This window comes from Mya arenaria, chromosome 4, assembly GCF_026914265.1.
Source record: "Mya arenaria isolate MELC-2E11 chromosome 4, ASM2691426v1".
Taxonomy (NCBI): Eukaryota; Metazoa; Mollusca; class Bivalvia; order Myida; family Myidae; genus Mya; species Mya arenaria.
This window is the reverse complement of record NC_069125.1, coordinates 62,353,357-62,375,727: the sequence shown is the minus strand read 5'-3', so window position 1 is coordinate 62,375,727 and position 22,371 is coordinate 62,353,357. Positions and strand designations below refer to the sequence as shown.

General features: G+C 33.0%; 1 protein-coding gene across 1 annotated transcript in view; it reads right to left on the bottom strand.

Annotated features, from left to right (window-relative positions):
• LOC128231922 (glypican-5-like) overlaps window positions 1-22,371 on the bottom strand; it is a 65,085-nt gene that overhangs the window by 42,302 nt on the left and 412 nt on the right. Inside the window, exon 2 of the mRNA XM_052945175.1 lies at window positions 13,976-14,149. Within this exon, the coding sequence (XP_052801135.1) occupies window positions 13,976-14,149 (174 nt within the window). The remainder of the gene's footprint in view (window positions 1-13,975; window positions 14,150-22,371) is intronic.

Genomic DNA, 22,371 nt, shown 5'->3' with positions numbered 1-22,371 from the left:
GCTCGTTCCAAGACAAACAATAAAAAAGTTGTCAAAACTTTCAGTCTGTAAGAGTGCAGCTTTAAAATAAAATAATCCTGGGAGGTAAACAATCTTTTAAACATATTTATCATTACCGCACCAACAAATAGCCTCAAAAAAACAACAAATTAAACCCATGCACACCTGACGATCTGATTACACCAATCTAAACGCCCTACCTCATAGCGCAAACAGAATGGATGCATAATTGAATGAAACAAAGGGCTGTAAAATTTCAAGGAAAATCCACATGATAAAATGCTGAAATTTTCAAATAAATGTTCAGTAGTTTTTTCAGGATGCTGTAAACAATCACTTGGCATACAGTGTCTATAAAACATATCTTATCAGCTTTATCATGATGAATTATCTACCCTTGACAACTCTTACAATTAGAGACTCATTTATCTGCTCCTTGTAAGCTTCTGAGAAGATAGATTAGGCCATACATTCAAGCCTCTATCTGACAGAGGTGGGATTTTTCAAGCTCCTGGGTAATCTTGATGTCAAACAAGCTGTAACAACTGAGTATAAAGAATTACAGATCAGCATGAGTCAGTAAACGTGACATAATTAAAGAAAGCCTTTATAGCAGTGGCAAATTGTCCATCTGCAGTGCTAAAGGTGATTGGCTAGATCCCAACCAGATCGATGCACGTTATGTTTCAAGCCCTAACCTGACATGGTATATGATAAGTCTTGAGTTTATCTCAAATTGCCTTTAATAATTATCTTGAATGTCAACATGCAGGAGGGGTCTGTCGCACTATTGAACTAGTCTGTATGTCAGTGAGATAGGTGTGTGGCCACTTCCAGGGCAGCAGACATGGGTTTGATCCCAACAGTCAGATGCTGTGAGATAGCAGTTTGTGGGTGGGTGTCTTTTAAATTCAGCCCCGAACTGAAATTACTCCTATAACAGCATAATTAAATGCAACAAGGGCAATGAAAGTTGGCGATTCATAATTGGAGGGGTCATGCTGTGACCTTATTTCATATAACTTTTAAAGTCACCTAACAAATCATACAGATGCCGTGTAAGGTCTGCAGGTCATGGGTTTGGATGTGGAGCAATCGGCCCATGGACCTGATGTTGTGCAAAGCAAAGGGTTATGGGGTCCAGATGTGGTTCAAGGCCTCGGTGATAGGTTCAGAAGTCAGCGGATGCATTAGGCCTGGATCACGAGTCCCAATTTGGTGTTTGGAAGTGGTGCAAGGTGTTGGACATGGGTTTGAATACCACAGAAATAAAATCATGTTGACATTTACTTTCTCACCTGATTAACATGAACAACAGTTTTAAGCCCTGAAAAAAACATACAAAAGTTATATTCAGGTGTTCGATTCATTGGCTTAATTAAACCTAAAGAATTCTGGTAAAAAGTTATCTGTAAAAATCTGAACAAATTACATTTTTTTCCTCATTAATTCAAGCAGATGTGCGATCACCTATTCAGGTTGGATAATAAATTTGAAACAATGTTTATTATGAAAATAAAGAAGTTTAACATTAACATGTTTTTACTCCCGTTTGTTTTTTTTAACATCTTTTGTCATTATGTGTGGCTTATCAGCTGTCTGCTGATCAAATTCCTAGAAGTTTATGATTTCACTTTGTTTTCACTAGCTTTCTTTTCACATACATGTACAATTCCTGGCCAATATTTGTTTCACCTGCAAACACAACTGTTTGAGCAATAATTTACTGCACAATCCCCATTCTTGCAAGAATTTCTTGAATAAACAATTATTTCCAGCATAAAGAGCATTTTCTTGTGAAAAGAGGAAAAACAGACTTAATTATTTCACTTCCATTTTTACGACAGCTGCAATTTCAATCTCAAGTGCGTTCAAAGTTAACTTCTCATCTGCTTTAACGCATCATATGCCTGCATCTTCAAGTGCAAATTACACTCTCAGAGATAATTTCACATTGTCGTAAATATTTTTTCCGAAAATATTATTAATTACCATTATCTTAATGAAAAATACACATTTCTACATAAAATAAATACCTTTTTTGATTGGAAGGGTATGTGTTATATAACATCATGGTTTTCATTATTAAAGGCGTGTGTTCACATTGTCATAGGGTAAGACATCCAAAATATAATTTCATACGAAATGTGAGAAAATGCTTGTAAAATGGATTAAGACATCATCAAAAAATTAAATAAGAGCTCCATCACTAATGATTACAAAAAGACTTTTCTTGCTGAAAAACAATGGAAAGGCCTATAAAAAATTGGTTTTGTTAGAGTTTCATCCTTTTCCAAAACAGGTAAAGCAGGTAGATTTTTTTTATAAGCCTTTATTAGTAATAATCTTTATTATTTGTCATCATCGGGGAATGGTGTTATTAAAGTAATAATTTGTATAAAGCTTTTAAAGGTTTTTAAGCTACAAATTAGAATTTATTTATTTTTACTAAATGACTATAAAAACAGTAGAGTTGGCGCCTATCTTGTAGGTTACTAAAGATTAGTTTTTTTAAATGTGTTAAAACCATGAATATTGTGTTATTTTATTTATTATTATTATGAACAAACCCCTAATAGTTACTGACAGACACTCATTTGAACCCAAATTGATGAATGCATGCATAAAAATAATCATTTTAACAAAATCTTATACTCTGTGCCATAACAGTGACTTTAAAAAAAATAATATCAATAGTGTTTTTAAATCAATAGTGTGTTTTCAGCAAAAGGTGTTTTTTCTGTCCAAATTTTTCAAATATTTATGAACAAAAGAACCCTTATTTGAGCTTACAACTGTTATAAACAGTGTGTTCCCATTGCACAAGATATTAAAAATTTCAAACTCTGATACAAACATTTAATAAATTATGCGAGATTCTCTTTAATTAAACCAAGATAATGAAACAATTGACGTCAACTATAAATCCATGTTATCTGTGCAGCCCTTGTATAATCTTAAGACATTGTCTTAATAGCATAATTAATATTGAAAACCGTGGCAGATTTTCATGTTAAAATGGCGTGCATCCAAACGATGATGCCAATTCGTAATTGAAGATCTCCGCAGGTTTTCCTAAGATGTTTAACCGGTAGGAACATCACTGAGAAAGTACATTGCATTTCTGCCCCATCTTTAAGACAAATTCTAAGAGACTCTTAAAAAGTACATGGTTCCACTCTTACTTGCCATGATAATTTAATAATAAACAAGAGTGCTTCAGAGCGAAGGCAAACCTTGTCTTGCTTTTTTTTTTAAGTTGAATATGGGGCATAACTCAACAATTATCAAAGCCAGAGTTATTGGCCTTACTGTTCAGTGTGTTTTGTCTTTGACAACATATATACCAAGTTTTATTCCAATATTTTGAGTCATGGCAAAATTTGTGATGGTTACTGACCCTGGTACCAAAGAATTTTGTTACTTATTAATGCAATATAAATTTTGAGTGAGTGGCGCGGTCAATGAGATGGCCGACTACAGAGCAAGACCTAGAGGTACCACATTGATTCATGATTCTTAACAAAACAAAATTTTCCCCTCTATTTTCATTTGTGTTATCTCAATACCTTGACTTTTTTTCTTCGAAAAACAGACCAGCTAAAAATGTTTCAACTGCTTCAGTGCATCAAGGCTAATTTTTTTTAACATTTACATATTCATACGCCTGAAACAATCTTTTTTGTTCGTAAACAAATAATTAAAACCCAAACTGTTCCATAAACTGTCTATTGCGAAACCATATATTTATTTAGTGGAGATCTGGGAGTGCTCAATAAAACATAAAATGAGGCGCAGTTACCATTAAGGTAATCCATTCACCATTAATACCAAAATTTGCTACTTTTAAAGTTACAAAATGTTAAGTTTGAATATCTTTAAAGATTTCACTGAGAGCTTTATTTGAAATAAACATTGTGTTGTTCTAGAAACAAATAAATAAATTTGCTATATAATCATAATTTATGGTAAAACATAGTTTTATTACCTCCCTTTAATTTATCATATCATAATAGTAGCATCATTATGGTGTTATTCAAAAATGTAATCCATGCAAAAAAATACAATGGTTATCGTCATAAATAAAACATATAATCTATGTGAACAACCTGACCCCTGATTTTTCAGACAGTTGCAGTCAAGGATAGGAAAATCTAGAAGAAAGTCCTCTTGCCTTAAAAACAGACTGCCCCATCTAAAAAAAATTCCTTAAAAACAGACTGCCCCATCTAAAAGAAATTCCTCTCCCTTTATAAACAGACTGCCCCATCTAAAAGAAAGTCCTCTGGCCTTAAAACAGACTGCCCCATCTAAAAGAAAGTCCTCTGGCCTTAAAACAGACTGCCCCATCTAAAAGAAAGTCCTCTGGCCTTAAAAACAGACTGCCCCATCTAAAAGAAAGTCCTCTGGCCTTAAAACAGACTGCCCCATCTAAAAGAAAGTCCTCTGGCCTTAAAACAGACTGCCCCATCTAAAAGAAAGTCCTCTGGCCTTAAAACAGACTGCCCCATCTAAAAGAAAGTCCTCTGGCCTTAAAACAGACTGCCCCATCTAAAAGAAAGTCCTCTGGCCTTAAAAACAGACTGCCCCATCTAAAAGAAAGTCCTCTGGCCTTAAAAACAGACTGCCAGAACAACCATAAAACTCTTGTCAGTTTGTTTTGACAGGAAGATAGTTAGAAGTGCATATGAGTGTCATTGGCCATAAAAATGTTATCTTACACTTTACCATTAAAATAAATCCGAAACATATCTGGGTTAAATCCAAGACAGACGCTATTTTATGCATAATATGAAATCTTATCCATGTGCTAATTACAGAAAGCAGTGTAACCTTATTTGCATAATTCAAAAATTGAGTTATTTTTTATTTTTTATACATAAATATTGTCATATATCATAGAGAGTTATTGTGCAATAAAGTATCAGATTTCAAAGAGATACTTCATACAGAGAATTTTACATTTCATAATATTAAGCCCATACCATATTACATGTAGCTTTCAACAAATGACAAATGAAACATCTGTAATCTGTGCTTAAAAAACTGATATTCCAAATTCTATTTACATTTCATAAAATTAAGTGCAAACCATATTAGCTTTCAACAAATGACAAAAAAAAGAAACATCAGAAATCTGTTCTTAAAAAAAATGAGATTCCATTAGTTCCATAGAATTTTCTGCGGCATAACAAGTATATATTTTCTTAGCTGGACAATTAGACCAAAGAATGTAGACAGAAATTGTATGTCTAAATGCAATATGTGCAAAGTCAAGGCAGTACACACTTAAATGCTTTCAATGCTACTTTAAAGCTGCACTCTCACAAAATTTCAGTTTTGATACGAGTCGTCTTTGAAATGGTTGATTTTGGTATCAATGCCTTCAATTAAGTCACACTAGATAATTCACAATATAACAAATCTCAAATGTTTGGTATGACTGCCAAAAAATTAGTTTTTCTTAAAGCGTTAGTAATGCTTTTCGTCATAAAACATCAATAATTGAACAATATGAATATGATCAATTGCGATCTGATCTATTAAATTGTCAACAGTCTTATATCACTGGTTTCCAGACATTTTCGCAAAATTGGTTCTTTCAAAGACAAAAAATAAAAATAAAATTCTCAAAACCATCAATCTGTGACAGTGCAGCTTTTAATGTTTTTGTCAAATTCCGGGAAAAAAAATGCATTTACCAGAAATATTAATTATTAATGCCCAATATTTTGGCTAAAAAGTATCATGCATTTCGTCAGAAACATGAACATTTATTTCAGATCAAAAAAGTATGAGTGACTGCAAGGAACATAAATGAGAATTATGAATAATATCAGTCCCATCCTCATAATTCGGTTACAGCCTATCTGTTGAATCACTTCATTTTCTCAGAAACCTATGAGCAGCCTTACAATACTGCCTGGCGCTGTCAATTCCATGGGGAAATTCAAGGAGAACCGGTTTAATAGTTTCATATAGCTGTGCTTGATTAAAGACATTATGTACAAAACACATCTGCATCACAAAGAATCGGAAATGCCTCTGAATATGTGCATTAACCAGAATACAAGACGACTCAGGTCTTTCATTACAGTGAATCAATGCTTGGTTTTGATCATTGATAATGCCAGACAAATGACCTTCATCCTTATCACTTGCAGATCCAGCGGGTTTTTGGCCGTTCAGCAAGGATGGGATGGGCACCATCCCCCCACTAAAGTTTACAGAAAATATTAAGAAGATTACACCAGAAATTAGGATTTTAGGCTGGAACATCATTGACAACAACACCAACATTATTGACAACAACACTAACATCATTGACAACAACACCAATATTATTGACAACAACACCAACATCACTGACAAAAACACCAATATCATTGATAAAAACACCAACATCATTGACAACAACACAACATCATTGACAACAACACCAATATCATTGACAAATACACCAACATCATTGACAACAACACCAATATCATTGACAAATACACCAACATCATTGACAACAACACCAACATCATTGACAACAACACCAACAACAACACCAACATCATTGACAACAACACCAACAACAACACCAACAGCATTGACAAAAACACCAATATTATTGGACATCGATAACATTGACAAAAACATCAATATCATTGACAAAGACACCAATATCATTGATAATGACTTCAATATCATTGACAAAGACACCAATATCAATGACAAAGTCATCAATATCATTGATAACGACATCAATATCATTGACAAAGACATCAATATCATTGACAAAGTTAAGAACAATGTTTTTACTTTATAATAATAATAATTATTCCTAATAACTTATGAGGAAATGTTTTGCTCACTTGTCGACCAATAATATCATTCAACATACAGCTGTTAAAATTATTTGTTTGGCATTTAATTGGAAATTTTGTAAAATATTATAACAATTTAATATGAAATTAACTGAAATACATCGTTGACAGATTTATTATTCATCTGCTATTTGTATGTCAAAATGTCAACATTAATATAACACATACAAAGACTAATAATATTATTACGGCCAATTATTGGTAAATTGACGTATACTTCTTTAAATAAAAGTAAACAGCCATTTTGCTTTACAATATGAAAATGCAAATTTTTGAATACCGATTTTCTAAATGCAGTGAAGTATAAGCCAGTACAATTATTTTGATGGAAGATATCAATCTTTAAAGATAGGGTTAGGCCTAACAAATAAAAATTGCATTAAAACTTTCTGGTCCCCCCAAAAAAGTATGAACCCAGGCTCGTAGCTGCCTATACACGAGTACTCGGCTGACAAAAACAAAAATATCAGCCAAAGTTGCAGTATGCGTATTATGACTAAGTAACATGATCCTAAAACTGTCCATTTTCCAGTACTAAATAAAGCACCTCAGAATGCCCAGAATGCACCATGGTTTTTCTTTTTTGTTTAGGAGGAATGCCCCTGATCTCCCCTAGCACAAAAACAAATCCACATTAATAGAGGGCTAGCTACGTCCCTGGTAACATGAGTGTCCTTTTATGGTTCAACAAAAATATCAAGTCATTTTTCTTGCCATGGTGTTCATTGCCAATGGTGTTCATTGCCATGGTGTTCATTGCCAATGATGTTCATTGCAATGGTGTTCATTGCCAATGGTGTTCATTGCCATGGTGTTCAATGCCATTGGTGTTCATTGCCAATGGTGTTCATTGCCAATGGTTTTCATTGCCATGGTGCTCATTGCCATGGAGTTCATTGCCAATGGTGTTCATTGCCAATGGTGTTGTGTCTTCAAGGTAACACGATCCTGGTTGTCATTTACTCATTCAGTTGACCAATTAGCAGACTATGTTTCATAAAGTCAATGCGTAATTGCACATTGTTGTATAATCCATTGGACTACTTTGACCACCCCTTACAAAAAAAAATATCCGACAAGTGGTTAGGCTGAACCTTTTAATATCCCACCTATTTCATGTTAAATGGCTGTGGAGGGAAGTCGTTGTCATCATCCTTGAACACTATTAGAATAACTACCATGAAGTTGGCAGAGTGCTAAAAATGATAACGTTCATTACTACAATACACATGTGTACCAAGTTCCATAACTCTAGAATAAAATATTTGCCAAGTTATGCCCCTTGATTGATTGAGAAAAGTAGTGATTTATCGTGATGAACGCAATAAGGTCCAGAGTCAAAGAAAATACCCAGGAAACAAGAGCATATATCTAGCTGTCGACAGAAGTCACTGGGATAAGCCATATAAACCAGTAGGAGCACAATTTCACTCAGACTCTCAAATAGTTGGCCAGATGTTGAATTGATTGAAAACTTGCAATGTTTTTAAACCCAAAATATGAAAATAAGCAAGAAAAAGGTCTAAATAATTAATGTATATGACTAAATTCAATGAAAAATAGAGAGTATTCAAAATACGTAAAAAACTACTGTTCAAAAACTCTCCTTAAGGTAATCACTCTTACAATTCTTGACGAAACAGCTCCCTGGTTTCAACCAAACTGACGGCATCGTTTGTGATTCTATTCAGCTTATATATAACCATTTTCACTGAATAAAGATTAACTAAATTGGTATTAACAAAACTATCCACTAAACAAACATTATCTGTTGCCTTGCCTTCTCGTGCAATCCTCAAATATGATTCATAGCAACTGGAGTGCATGGTATTTTTAAGTATAAATATTAAACAAAATTTATTTTCGTTTTTCTTTTGTAACTGACTTTTGAAGACTTCGTTATCAATCATTCTGACATTTTTTCACTGAAGTATGTACAATTTATGTAGTTGAGATTCATCAAATTGTCCATAAACTCGCGATTCCCGATGTGGATATAATTTTTTCATGATATGCATATCAGCACACAATGTTAACCAAGATTTAATTGTTAAAATGGTGTAACTGGAGACTTCAAGCGAAGGGAAATGGCTACAAAAATACATGATATAAACATCCATCACCCCAAAGAACTGTTGAATATTTTAGTAAAATAAGACAACATTTTAATTTAGTTTTCCTATCATGACAGCAAGACTATTTGCTGGTAACCGAAATTTAGGCATCTGAAATATTACATATTTTATACTGTTATGCACCAGTCATTTGTAACCACGGCCCCCCCCCCAGGTCCGGGAAATAGCGGGGACTTCGACTTTCGGTCCAGCCAAGCCCGGGCAAAATCTCCGCCCTGCAGGGACGATCTGCTGGTAAAACCCCCGCCAAATGCCCCAGCACCCAAGGGACCCTAGATAATGCCAATTTCCCGCTATGTTTGGCATGAAAACAACGCACCTCAGGCACCCGGCACTGCGGGGCCACCTGGAAGGTAAAAACACGGCCCATTTCCCCGGCTATCCCCGGTATGTCGCCGGACCTTGGGGGGGGGGCGTGGTTACAATTGACTGGTGCATTACAAACTCAGGCCAGAATAAAAAGAATCTTTATTTGGTTAGCGCAGAGGTGTAAGTGCACGGACACTTCTCACCCAAGATTACCCTGGTACAATTCCCGGCCTGAACACATGTACGTTTGCGCTCACCAAGCCGGACACTCCAGTTTCCCACACAACACATGATTGGTCCCAGTCTTATGAAACTTCGTGCCAACGAGAGGGATAAAAGTAATGTTGTAAATATTACTTGTTTTACAAATGTTGTAAAATATATAAGTTTATACTAAAAATGGAGAGAAATAAATATGACCACCAAAAAGGCTAAAAAACTTGGTCAGTTGATTAAGTCCAAATCAACGATTTATTAATGGTGGCCTCATTGGTATTATATGACTGTAACCTTCAATTTACTTTCATGTTTAAATACCTTAATTAAAAGCAGGAACATTACCCTTTATTAACAAATGTAATAAACCTTTCATTTTAGGAGATGTTGCCAAATACCAAATGAAAATAATAATTACTAATCATATTTAATTCCAACTTAATTACGCCGAGTTATATACCAGCGAAATGTTACAATTACGATTAATAGACACTTGAAGTGGCTTAATGACCGTTTGAATGACAAATTGCACCCACTTTTGTCCACTTCAACAGCGATAGGGTCACTGTAACAACTACTGACCACTGGTCAGACCATAATACGGTCTGCATCGGTCAATTTCCAGACCTCAAAATGACCCTAGAGTCATTACATCGTGGTGATTCTAACGAATGACTAAATAGCCACCTACGACTGAAGTGACTATCGCGACTATCGCCCACTGTGAAAACATGGGTCGCTATTTTGTTACTCACAATCCAAAAGTGGACAATGGTCAATGGATGACCGCCAAGTTTATAAAGTCTCAAATAACACTCGTTTGGATTTAAAAATGCAATTTCATTTGATAAAATATTTACTTAAAAGGGTGACCTCAGCATACTGTATGTTCAAATCAAATCAAGCTTTCGCAAATAAGATTACTCTCTCAATATAGTGCGATATTTGATAGTCACAAGGCGAATAAAATAAATTAGACAAACAACAAAGTAATGAAAGAGCAATTACATACATTACTTCAGAGATGTGAATGAATTTGAAAAATTTGCGGCCCACTTTTAAAAACAAACAAACTGAGAGGGAAAAAGTCAACATGGGATAAAAAGGATTTCAACTGGGCTGATAACTAAATACAACTTATGATAACAAGGGGTTGGCCAATGTCAAATGTAATGCTTTAAAACTTTTTTTCCTGATTAAGTTGACTCATTGCTGTTGGTATATGGCTTGCTTTAGTGACATGCGGTTAGGAGTTTATAAAAAAAATTCTCTTTCATCTGTGAAATCTCTAATATTTGTGTTTCGTAAACCACAGCATGTCGAGTACAGAAAACTAAATCACGAACCCTCCTCGATTAAAATAATTAACTGTATATATACATACATTGACAATGATAATTTTACAGAAGAAATATTTCTACGCCAGAGTCATTCGAGTGCATTCCCGGTTCTACAAGCAGTAAGGCTGATCAAAACCGTAATTGCAATTTTCACAGTATATATTATCTTGGCTGAATTCTTTTAAAAATACTACTAACAACGAAGTGCTCAACTTTAACATATAATAATACTTCTGAGGTTTAGCCATTGATTACTATTATATCCCACTCCAAAGGGCACTATAAAATCCACTTAAACCTAACCAGATATTTAAGTGCATTTTGAGAGTTCGTTCAATCGAACGACTTATGAATAGAAGTGCATTTTGAAAGCTTACATTTTTTTAAGGTGACCTGTTCGGTGTTTTCACTAAGTTTCATAATATTAGTATCTTTGGGATTCCTTTGATGATTGTGTGGACAAATTTCATCATATCCAAATTTATAAGAGATATTTCACGCAGTACAAAAGGCATTGACATTAAAACTGACGCGAGCTTAAAATTTACAAAGAGCACTGAACATTGAAGTTAATATAAGGTGGAAAATAAAAATGCTTTTAAGAGGATAAAGCAGATTTAAACAGCATATTTCACGAAAACCTTATCAATTTATCAAACTTCCATTTAGCTTTCAGCCCTATATTACAAGTTCTCTGTGCTTAACATGGATGTTTAGCTTCGAAATTCATAGCAACTAACAAATTTCAACAAATGTGTCTGTGTTTATTTTTTATTCTTAACTAAATAGCCCAGTGCTTTCAAATTTAAAAGGCAAACAAACGCGTTTTACATTTCTAATGACAACTTACGCGAGGGTTATACAGAACAAAATTCGAACACTCAATAGGAAGACACTGTCTTGGAACATCTTCAAATAATTTTTTATTCACTTAAAGTACAATAACTGTTTAAATATCTAAAAGGACTTTAAATTAAATTTTGAGTAAATATTTATTTAACGTGCATGGAATTTCAATTTGTACAGCAATTCTGAAGGCATGCGTCATTATTTGCGCCCGTTCATTCATTGAACGGAAATAGACCACTCGAAATTGACAAAGCTGTCCAAAAAGACTGTTTACTGATTGACACAAGTATTACATGGAGGATTTCCGAACTTCAAAAGAATAAATTAAGACCGGAATTGATCTTAGCAATTCATGAATGAAATTGCACTGCACATAATGCATTCCACCACCGATACTTTTCACATTTTCACATTCTCATTTCGAACATAGCGATATTTAATATTACATCGTGAATGGTAATCATTGAATTCTTCAAAGCCGTTAATACTATAATTAACTTTTATGATCTGTAATTATTCGTTGCTGTATTTTATATAATTAATTATTGTGTGTTATACAATACATAGCATTGATAGTTATTTTTAATAATGTGATCTTTATTCTGAAATTCAATAATGCACTTTTAAATGAGAAACATTATTTAATTTAATTACACTCTCAAAGAATTTCTATACTTAAATTTTAATACTAAAATCTGCAATAACAACGAAATGTTATAAGGTTTATTTTTGTTTCTCTCCTGGTTTTTTTTTAGTAAATTTTTGGAATACACATAGTAAATTACGTCACAGAAATTGTTAACATAATATAGTAACTGCAGAAATGCGAAAACCTAATAGAAAAAGCTTCAAGCTACATATTAACTGCTTATTAACTTCTTATTATGAAAAAGATGGTCTTATTAGCTTAAATTATCGGAGAAATGTTGTTGCCGTGGCGAGAACACACATGAAAATTATTCCAAATTTTACAATGCATTTTCCTGGCATTTCTCCAGTTCTCAAAGCCTTCTCTTTGATATAAAACACTCAAATTGCAATTATGTTATAAAATACCTTGTTATTTTTCATAAAATATTATATCAGTACATTACATCAACGAAAACAAAAATCATTTCCAAAAATGATAACCGTAAATCTATGCAAGACCATGCACAGTGCCATATAAACGCTCATTAAATCAAGGTATTGTCTCAAGTTTAGACAGTTTTAAGTTTTCAATTTCCCAAATTTAACCAGTTTTTGTACTTTTCAATGATATCATTTAATTTGAAAATAAAACCACACAAAGCCTGATGTCTAGCAACCAAGATATAAAATATGTGAAAAATATTATGATTTGGCCATTAAATCAATCATGTTATCTTGAAGAAGAAATCTGCAAATGAATAAAAAATTATCAGGAAAGAATTTCACCGAAGAATTTCAAGGCATTTCAATCTTTCTACAGAGGCATTAAATTCCAAGAGCACAGTGCACGATAAACGTAGCCCCACCTATTTTTACTTGCAGTTACATCAATCTTGTCCCGAGCCCTCAATTTGCATATCTTAAGCATAGAAATAAAGTAAGGCTATATTTTGCATCAGTTTAAAATGCAAATTAAAGCCTTGAAACTCAGTTCAAATGATAGTCATTATTTGGCGTGCATGATTGATTCAGCGGGGGGGGGGGGGGGGGGGGGGGGGGGGGTTCCAGGCTTTAGGAGAGGGGCCTCAGCCTTCTATTTTGGGGGAAAAGACAGGAGCCCCATGGATAGAGCAACAGCAGTCTTCTGTTCTGTGTTGTTGCTTCATTCAAACCAGGGACATATAACTAAACAATTAATAAAGCCTGTACATGTTTGTATGGTCTCCGGCAACATTTGTACCAAGTTTCAGTAGAATGTCTTGAAAAGTTTTAGATTTACAGCCAATGTCAAAGTTTTTTGCAAAATGACGAAGACACCAACAACACCATGGATATCAAAATGTTCCGACCTTTTTTCCAAGAAAAATAGACATGTCAAAAAGTTAATAAATCTAGCCAATGAAATGACTTGGTGGTGCCATGGTGTAGTGGCAATCATACTGGGCTGGCAATCCACAGACCTTGGTTTGATTCTTGGCAGCAGTGGAACATTTGACACTGTGACTTTTAATATAATAATATTATTAAAGCAGATTATAATGCATAATATTTGATGTATAAACTCAAAGCGCAACAAAAGAATTGCTATTTGCAGAACTTCTTTGTCCATTTTTAAACTCACCTTGATAGTCTGCCAGATGTGTTGTGAGTTTGATTTTCAGGAAAGAGTTGCGGGCCCTGACGTTGTTGAGGAGATAACTCTCCGATGCCCTCAGATACGCGAGCTCACTGTCCTGGGAACAACACGTCGCCTGCTGGGATGTCAACGACCGTGAACAGACACGCAGGCCTTCGTCTGAAATGAAATCAGAAAATAAGGCCAAACAAAAATGTTTGATTCCTTGTTAGGGTTTCATCTTGTCCAAAAACAAGTAGGGTAGGTCTGCTTTAACTAATTTTTATTAGGCTTTTTGCAAGAAGCGTATTGACATCATTGGGGAATGCAATGTTAAGTAATCTTCGTAAGCTTTAAGGGTCTTAAAATTACATATTAAAACACTATCTAGAATTATCTTTTTTTAAATTAACAAAGGGAGTTCTAGGCCTAGCCTAGGTAGGGTCAGGTAACTTCTTGTTTTTTAAGGCCTTATATAAGTAGCCATTGATTTATCATATCACTTTATTTCTAACAACATTCTAAAAAAAAGCTAAGAAGCACACAGTGTTGTCAGACCTATGCCAAATATAAAGAAATTGACTTCAGAATAAAATGGTAAAATTAGACAAAAAAACTCAGTGCTCAATTTTTACAGGGAATTGGGTGTATACGTGTTAAATCATTCAAAAATACACTAAACCTGGTTTATCTTTTCGCAGAACCTAAAAACACCAATCAAATCAGTTGGAAATCACAGATATGTAGCTTTAAAACAAAACATTGGTGGCATGACGGCATTTAAAAATTTGGATATTCTCTAATTTTGTGTAAGGATTTCTGTTTATTGGTCATAAATAAGATATGATGGCTAAAAAATATGGACTAAAAACATTTTTTAAAGACCATTCACATTTTATGAGTACAATACACTGTATAAAATACAAAATGTTTTAAGAATTTTTGGGGTAACTCAGTCTATTCTGGATGTTTCGAAATTAATTTCAAAACCTGAAAAATTCAAGTCACGTACACCAAAAAACAGAATAGAGGGCATAAATTACTTGGCTCTGATTACATTCTTTGAAGTGATGAACTATAAACTAGATCTATGGCAATGTTTTTTAAAAATAACATCAAAGCCAGCTCTATATTAAGGCCTAAAAAAATAATCTGAGTTTAGGGCAACAGTCTCAAAAATACTTGGTCGTGAAAGCTTACCATGTTATTTCGGCGTAATAAATAATTAAAACATTATGTTTTTAATTGTTATCAACACAATTGGATTTCACAGTCAACAACAACTAAAGAATGAAAAATCAGACTTTTTTTATCTAGGGAATCACCCTAAGGACGAGGGCTTTTATGCAGGGCATGGTCGGGTTGCCCTATAAACACAGGTAATTTTTTATAAGGCCTAACAAATCCAGCTGTAACCTGACTGTGCAAATTGCATTTTAATGTGCATCTGCTGTTAAAGTATCATTTTACATTTGCCAACAATTCAAAAAATAAATCAACATACCAATCAATTAGCTAATGAATATCTTTATAGGTTTTATATCGACTTCATGTCACACATAATAAGTATTAATGGCGTGTGCACAAAAATTAAATTCTGATCCTTTGACAAGTAATTTGAACTTGTCATAATGTTATCTTTCGGAAAAGAATGTTCTATATTATCAAAACTATTCAACGTACATTGAAATTAATATCTTATTCCAAATACAGTGGTGGTCCAACTAGTGTTTAGGTAGAAACCCAATAGCGGCCATCATTGCGTGATCTTGTGCAATTTTAATACCAAAGTTTTTACACTTTCAAGGGTACGAAATATATTTGTACCTGAAAACCTTACGTCTTTAGAAATGATGCATATATACACCATCATTTTGGCTGTTTAAGTATAAATTATGAATCAGACAAACGTTAATTTATTAACATTTGCTGAATGGAACGTTGAAATAAATTAAATCACCATGACCATCTTAATTTCCTCGGGGCAAGTCATCAGTTTCGGTTAAATAAGAAAAACGTCTATAGTAACAAGTTATTTAGACAGCTTGATGTTAATACTCCCACAATGGGATGTTTAATTGCTAAGTTTTTGTTAATCAAGCAACGTCGAACAAAAGTTCACAGAACTTAACAGAAATGTTAATGGAAATAATTGAAACACCCACGTGCATCCGTTTCTGCAAAATATATATATCACATACTCAATAAAATACATCTTTCATTCACTGATTTTTTTTATTCCAATTAACAGTGTTTTCTTATTTTTAAGTTTTAAGTGATTTTATATAATGTTATATACATATACATAAATTTTCTGAGGAATATCATATACAACAATAATAATAATATTATTATTATTATTATTATTGTTATTATTGTTATCATTATTATCATTTTTATCATTATCATTATTCATTTTTATTATTATTATTATTATTATTATTATTATTATTATAATTATTATTATTATAATTATTATTATAATTATTATTATTATTTATCAAATGTAATTAATTTACAAAATCATCTGCAATATGTTCAGGGCATTACTTGCAATACAGACAAATGTACATGGCTAACATAATTCAGTCCAGTCGCATCATAGTCAAGGAAAATTATAGTAAAAAATTGTGAAACTGAGGAAAACAATTGTTGGCAAAACTGGCCTTGAAATTATCTCCTTTTACATATTTGTAAGACTTCTCTTGTTAGGCATTTGATGAAAAAAGTGTGATAAAAATGAATTAGGCAAGTGGACATTTACCTTAATTTCAAAAGTTGATAGCAAAGAGATATCAAACTACATATGCCACTTAGTGCTTATGCACCAGTCAATTGTAACCACTGCCCTCCCCAGGTCCAGGGGATAGTCAGGAAAATGGGGCGTGTTTTTAACCTTTCAGGTGGCCCTGCAGTGCTGGGTGAATGCGGTGGTAGTGTCTTTGCGCAAAATAAATCAGGGTATTTGCCTTACTTAGGCTCCCTGGGGTGGGGGGCGTTTCGTGGGGATTTGACCATCAGTTCGTCCCCGGAGCGGAGATTTTACCCGGGGTTGGCTGGACCGGAAGTCAAAGTCCCAGCTATTCCCCGGAGCTTGGGGGGGGGGGGGGGCGTGGTTACAATTGACTGGTGCTTACAGCAGCTATAAGGCCACACCATTCTTACATTTTGAATTCACAGATTTTTAATTTTGAATTCACAGATTTTTAAAAATTGAAGTAAGTTGATACAAAAAAATACAATTTTTCCATTTCTAAGCTTGAAACAAGGGGCAGCTGTGTAGGCAAAATCATTTATATAATATAATTAATATTTATAATAAAAATCCTGAATAAATACAAAATTATTGGCTTTTAATAATAGCATACAACATATTCTTTTCTGAAAAGTAGGTACCGTAAATCCATTGAACAAAAAATATTTGGTGTGGCCTAAAATGGCTTTATTTCATACAATGAAAACTTATTGCCTGAAAGTATGTCATATTTAATACTAAAGAATACAAAAGTTAAGTACCAAAGGACACGATTCTTATATATGCTGAATGTAAAACACAAATGGATGACATATTACTATTCTCACAAATGAATTTGCTATTACCAGATCATTGAAAAAATACAATGAATGTGAAAGTTATGGCAAAGAAGATGGAGCCAATTCAGCTCCAGACAATGAAGCAAGTGACTCATAACAATTACTGCAGAAAGATGAAGGATGACAAATTATTTCATTAAATCAGCAGAAACAAAATGTTTTCTGTCTTTCTGAGCAGTAACAATGTGTGTTCTGTCTTTCTGAGCAGTGATATGTTTTCAGTCTTTCTGAGCAGTAAAAATGTGTTTTTTGTCCTTTTGAGCAGAAACAATGCGTTTTTTGTCTTTCTGAGCAGTCACAACATGTTTTTTGTCTCTCTGAGCAGAAGCAATGTGTTTTTTTGTCTTTCTGTGCAGTCATAACGTGATTTTGTCTTTCTGAGCACAGTAAAAATGTGTCATTGTCTTTCTGAGCAGTAACAAACTGTTGTTTTTTTTTGTCTTTCTGAGTAGTAACAACGTGTTTTTTTTGTCTTTGAACAGTAACAAAGTGTTTTTGTCTTTCTGAGCAGTAAAAACATGTTTTTTTGTCTTTCTGAGCAAAACAATATTTTTTAAGTCTTCTGAAAGAATGTTTTTAAACTGCATATATTAAAACACACAGGTTTTTTTTTGAACCAACAGACTATAAAAATGTTTGGATGGGCGCCTTTTTTGTAGGTAGGACCAGGTAACCTGAACCAGAAGTATATTTTTTTTTTTTGCCTTTATAGTTTGTTTCATGTTTTCCTAAAAACATTTTAAAGTGTAGGTAGGTAGGTTCCTTTTTTCTATTTTTAAATTCACAATCTCTTAATTCAGTAATAAAAAAATGAAAACAGAATTATGAACACAAGAGAGGCTAAAAAAATTCTCAGGTCGCAATTGTAATTTTTTGAGTCTGGTTACGAAATGCCAATTAAACTAGTTATTTATTAATTAAGTGTGGCCCTGTGCAGTAATATGATATTAGCATAGTGCGATTTGGGTGATCATATGCTTCTAATCCAAATGTTTCAAGATTTATTAATTATTAAGTGTGGCCCTGTGCAGCAATATGATATTAGCAAAGTGCGATTTGGGTGATCATGCCTATAGTCCAAATATTTAAAGACTGCAAAATTGTGCCAGATTTTACTGGCAAATATTCCAATCTGAATCTGAATATAATAATTATACAATATGATGCCACATGTCATAGACAGTCATGAAATATATCTGGGTGCAAACCAGATGGCAGTGTCATTCGCACCGAGGCCAATATTATAAAAAAATATTGTTAGTTTTCTGTGGCCCTGATAGCAGACTTGTCAAATATGCCGGAACTCAATATTTTACTTGACCCTGCACTGTGGTAAAGGCATTTTTTTCTTGACATAGACACTATATAATACTGTTCACTTGATTTTAAAGCTGCACTCTCACAAATTTACCATTTTTACAATTTTTTGTCTTGGATTGGGCAAAATTTTGCGTAAATAACTTCAAACCAATGATATAAGATTGCTGACAAAAAATCAGATCATAGATTTTCATATTTCCATTTATAAATTAATGTTTTGTGGCTTAAACCGTTACTAACATAAAACAACAATTTTTTAATTTAAATATAAAAATCTGTGTTCTATTTTTTGTCAGCAGTCTTGTATAACTGGTTTCCATGGATTTTCGCAAAAATTGGATCGTTCCAAGACAAAAAGTAAGAAAGTTGACAAAACGTTCATTCTGTGAGAGTGCAGCTTTAAGCTTTCATAACATCATAAACAATCACAAAGAAATGTCTTTGGTTGCGCCACACCAAACAAGCAATTTTTAGGACAGCCTTTTTTTAATTTATTTTTATTTTCACAATCACCAAATGTTCCACGTTCAAGTGTGGCTCTTATCAATTCTGTCCCAGACAATGTAACATTAGCAGAACTGCAGTAAGACAATAACTTCGGTCTAGATAAAATTACGATAGCGATCTCGAACATGTGTACACAGTCCATAACGTTAAAACTATTAATTTGCGGTATGACTTTGAATAATGTCTCCCATTTCAGTAGACAACAGTCATTAATTTATTTCATTCAAACATTTACATGTTATCAACTTTTGTTTTTAGGGGCGATGTGCAGATTTACACCTTAATCAGCGTAATTTTTCGAACAAATGTCTCGACGTTAACTCATTATTCCATAGCTCCCATTATTTAATATGACTCACTAGTTGAAGAATTAGCAAGTCCCATTAAAAAAAGATGTACTGATATGACTAAAATTGTCGCTTTAACCATTTTTTTAATATATAATAATTTATGTATATATATATATATAGAAAAAATACATACAAATTTTTAAGCTAACAGGAATATTTATACAACTTCATGCTTGAATGTAAAAAAAGCATTGTCATTTATTATGTTATTGGTATGTACTTAAAGTCACGAAAATGCCAAAGATATATCAACCTTTTTGGCCAAGTATTGAATATTAGCTGCATGTTTTTATTGGTTAGTTAACCTCAAATAAATGTCAAAATTATCAAGTCATCAGTCCTCTTCACATCAATGATAAGGATGACCTTAAACTTCTAAGAAAGACTGTCACATCAAGGTACTTGTGGCTAAGTTTTGTTGTCTGAACAATTCTGGAAAATCTTAGTTTCAGATTTTACCTTAACAATACTTAAATGTTCAAAAAAAACTTTTTTTTTCTTAGTTTTTTATCTTATTTTTTTTGTGTATTTTTTTCACCAACTTTGTCTATTCAATAATAATTGGAACAAAATAACATTTAATAATACTTAAATTGATATTATTGGTCAATTAAAACTGTACTATTCCGAGAAAATTATGTATACTTTATGTATCTGGCACCATTTTAGCGCAATGAACAACATTTTAACATGCAATATAATAATTAAAAACTTTTTTCGTCATTATGATTGACTTATAATTAAAGATCACCGCATATGGTATATCAGTTTTTGAATTAAACAGAAATTTAAGGTAGTTTAACCATGTATGTTTTCATATACTATTCAGACATGTAGAGGCTATAAATTAATTTGGTATTAATTTAACTGACCAATGATTTTAAAAGCCCAGTGATTTTTAGCCTTCTTTAGCTGAGAAATTGGTCTTCTTCCCAATTGAAAAAAAAAGAGTATTTTTTTTTTCCCATTTTATAGACACTTGTTTCCCTACTTTTTTAACTGGGCCTGGAATCGATGTTTATGATGATAAAATTTGGTATAAAAGTTGTGTTTTCTTAAAATTGTTTGTCAATCTTTTATTCATTTAAATAAATGAGCTAGATTCTTAGCGTTCACGCGAAACACTGTAAAATGTTCCCGAGTGTAAGTGTTTAGGGGTTAAAATTTCCCAAAATGAAAAGGCCAAGAATCTTGAAGACCACATGTTTGCGGTACAACTGTAAATATGATTTCCTTTTCATTTTATTTTATATCAAACAAAGAGAAAACACATTTTAGTACAGAAATGATATTATCTTAATCATTTCTTTTCATCATCGGTCTGTTTCCAATCCTTTTGATTATATTTTTTACATTTTATGAATTTTATCAAACTTTTACATCTGGCAATGCAATTGGAGGCAAACATGAAGCATTTTGAATTGTTCACCCTGTATTCTTGCAGTAGCTGTTCACAAGTGAAAGTCTTTCATAAGTTTCATCCTAAAATGTGATATGGGTTGGAGGCGGGAGTGGTGTCCCCTCCTGTAGGAAACATTTTGAAGACTTTTTTAAGTGTGTGCTAAAAGTTCAAAACTTTATACAAAATATTACTTTAACACAGTACTCAAATGATGAAAATAATGATCTGCCTAATATTATTTATTATAAAAACCCTACCTGCCTGACATGTTTTTGAAAAGGATGTAACCCTAACCAAACCATTTATGTATTTGCCCTAACCACCCTCCCCTCAAAATGTGAGACAGGTAAGACCAAATAAAGTATATTTAATTGTAGTCTAAAATAATGAAGTGTAATATGGGATTCTTCTTATTGAAGTATTTGCCATATAAAAAATCCTATAAAAAAACATCAACATACAATTATTTGGACTAATTTAATTGTGGCCTAGTTATTTATCATGTCAAAATGACAAAATCTGATAACAATATAATTTAGCAGTTCACACCCAAATTGAAAAAGATTACGGTATAAAAGATATATATTTAATTTATCATTTAAAATTTCAATAGGATCTTTCCTTTTCGTCATTCTTTATTTTTTCTATTGAATGATGGAAGAATAATGCACATATCAATTGTATACCCAGGGGATTTTGACAAATTTTAAGTTTTGTTGTCTAAATCCTATAAAGCAGGAACCCTTATTATTGTATGGTTGTCTGACTGCACGTCTGAATCCGCCAGGTCGGAATCGCGCCAGTCAGAATCCCACATGTCGGAATCCCACAGGTCAGAATCTAACCAGTCAGAATCCCACCTAATATCCACCCCTGAACCTCCACCCCCAAACACCCCCATAGGCCAATAATTTATATAACTATATGCAGAGTAAACATGCAATATCTTTGTAAATCTTTAAGAAATACTATTTTTATGAAAACTTAATACTATTTTAGTGTATTATTAATATTCTTATGAAACTTCTACTGTAAAGAAGTTGATTTATACCGTGCATTACATAATTTTGTTTTAAACAATTATCTTATATTTGAGAACTTTAGCACCATTAACACGACAATGTTATTTATTCTAAAATGGTGTGTCTATTTATTAACAAACAAAACAAGTATCACTTATTACTCTCGCGACTTCGCCGGCGGCCTTTGATCTTGTTTGATTGACGTGC